Below are 2,370 nucleotides of genomic sequence, written 5' to 3' on the forward strand. Positions count from 1 at the left end.
TGTTAACCAAGAATTAAATTGGTGTTGCCTAAGTCTAAGTAAGATGCATTAAGAGTAGCTCCTTGCTCACCTGCCCTGTAAGAAGACCTGACGAGGGGTCCACTTGCTGTATAGGCAAACCCCATCTCACCCCCAACATCCTCCCAGTGTTTGAACTTGGCAGGAGTCACATATTCCTGGACCTGATTTACGGTATACAAATACATCAGAACTTTCAGAACAACACTTGAGAACCAAGATTAATTGAGGTATTCAAAAACTCGTATTTCCCCACAACTATCGTAGACTGGAACTCGTTGCCACCAAGCACAGTTGGGGCATCATCACTAGAAAGCTTTAAACAAGTCCTGCAATCAAATGTGCAAAGATGAGTGTAACAAGCCGTTCGGTGTGATATAGCTAGCTGCCGCCGCGCCGCGTGCCTGCGAAGCTGGTGTGTTACGCCGAAGGGCAGTTATACCAGCTATACCGATACAGATACAGAAGACACATGGAGAAATATCAACTGTAAAATCATGTTAGCCACACAAGTCTACATCACAGCAACAAAACGTATTTAACAGACTGTTCCCTTTTTTACTTTCTTTTCTTCTGGGATGGGAGTTAGAACTCTTGTTCAAACTAGGTATCTGTTACTTTCTATAATGTACAAGTGGTAGTGAGAACATAAGTTGTGTACAACTTGAGTCCGCCTTCACTTTGGCTTTGTCTTCTTATTTGAATGAATTGATGTAAATAGATATTATATATATAAATGTCCCTGCTACGGCACGGAAAAGTCGTCAAAGATTCGTTTCTAGGAAAGTAAACACGAGTTGGACCAACCTTGAGGTGTCTCTTGGTGGGCTGCATGTACTGGCCGAGGGTGAGACAATCCACCCCTACACTTCGTAGATCTAGACAGGAGGGATAGAATGGGGTAGACTTATACAGCTACTTATAAAAAAATGTACAGCGCTGTATACGCATACATTTGCCTGTTTAGTCAACTTTGGGCACGATTTCTTACTAATACTTAAATAGCTGGGCTTAGCGTAACAGCAGCATTCGAGAGACTATCACACATTTAGGAAGGTTCACAAAACATTGAAGACCCAAGCCTATCTTGAGATACTGAGATTTGGGCACTTTTTTGTTGAAAGACGATTGACCTTCCCCATCAACACACAGTGCGCAATTAACTGGGATTGCCGAAAGGGTCTTCCCATTTTTTTTACGGATTCATTCACTATAATGTTTGCCCTGTATTCAGGCTTCAACTTATGACAAATATGACACAACAAAGTGGATTCCAGCATAACAATTTATTATGTTTACCGAAGGAAAACATATTGTTTTTGCTTCTTCCTCTTCTTCTTCTTCTTCTCCAAACAGTGACCTCTGACCTGACCAATGACTTGATTTGTTGACGTCTGTCACCATGGTAACTGGTGTTGCATTACATAATGTTGCAATTTCACAGTCTGCTCTGCTCCTGTCACCATATACTAGTAGTACATTGTATGTGAATGTGCTTGAGTAAAAATTAACAGGGCAGACCATGTCCGAAGGTAAACATTACATATTTGCTTTGCAAATGTTACTTCTCTAGTTCTTTGATGAATCATTATACCCGCTTCTGCAGTAGAGAGATCCTTAAACTCTACATCAAACTGTAGGTCAAACTCACCTTCCATGGCTGTCCTAACCTCCTGGTCAGACTCCCCCAGTCCCAGCATGATGGAGGACTTAGTCACCATGTCAGGTACAGTCTTCTTCACATGGGACAGAACCTGTAGGGACTGATCGTACTTCGCTCGAGGGTCCCTCACAAACCTGGGATCAAGTGTGCAGTGGGAGAAATACTTTTTTTTCAGTGTTCAGAGTTTTCAAGTATTTTGTTTTGAAATACTCTACATGCAAAAACACACTCTAAAGTCTGGATCTAAACCCATGGCATATACAAAATTGCATGTAACAGCAAACATTTATATGAGATTAGAAAAATACATGCAAAACTACTTGTATATTATAGAGTCAGTAGCTATAGTAAACACAAGAGCTCTTAAACACCATTGATTTTTTCAGTCTGCAAAATTGCAGGTTGCTTAATTTTTCTTCTGCAATATTGAAAATGTCGGATGGGTATTTCTGACACTGGGTGTGTCATGTACATATCTTAGCACTGCAACATTGTAACAATCATGTTATAGGCAAGTTTCAGTTTTCCCCAATACATTATAACAGACATATATACCAGTAGCACTTCATTATATAATGGGCATATTCAAGCACTTCATCATATAATAATAATGGGCATATTTCATTTTTCCTTGCAAGTTTTGGACAAGTTTTAAAAAATCAATGGTCAATTCTGCTTGCCGAACCAAC

At 40.0% G+C, this 2,370-nt stretch overlaps 1 protein-coding gene across 1 annotated transcript; it reads right to left on the minus strand.

Moving 5' to 3' along the window:
* Nucleotides 1-28: 28 nt before the first annotated feature.
* On the minus strand, nt 29-1,838 carry LOC109466970 (lipoyl synthase, mitochondrial-like; the record flags this gene model as incomplete). The annotated part of the gene is made up of 3 exons (XM_019764856.1): nt 1,670-1,838; nt 826-896; nt 29-182 (listed from the first exon to the last, which is right to left on the minus strand). Coding segments are annotated over exons 1-3 (295 nt in total), but the record flags the coding sequence as incomplete, so codon positions are not given.
* Nucleotides 1,839-2,370: the final 532 nt, after the last annotated feature.

This window comes from Branchiostoma belcheri, unplaced genomic scaffold, assembly GCF_001625305.1.
Source record: "Branchiostoma belcheri isolate BF01 breed outbred unplaced genomic scaffold, Haploidv18h27 scaffold1721, whole genome shotgun sequence".
NCBI classification, from domain to species: Eukaryota; Metazoa; Chordata; class Leptocardii; order Amphioxiformes; family Branchiostomatidae; genus Branchiostoma; species Branchiostoma belcheri.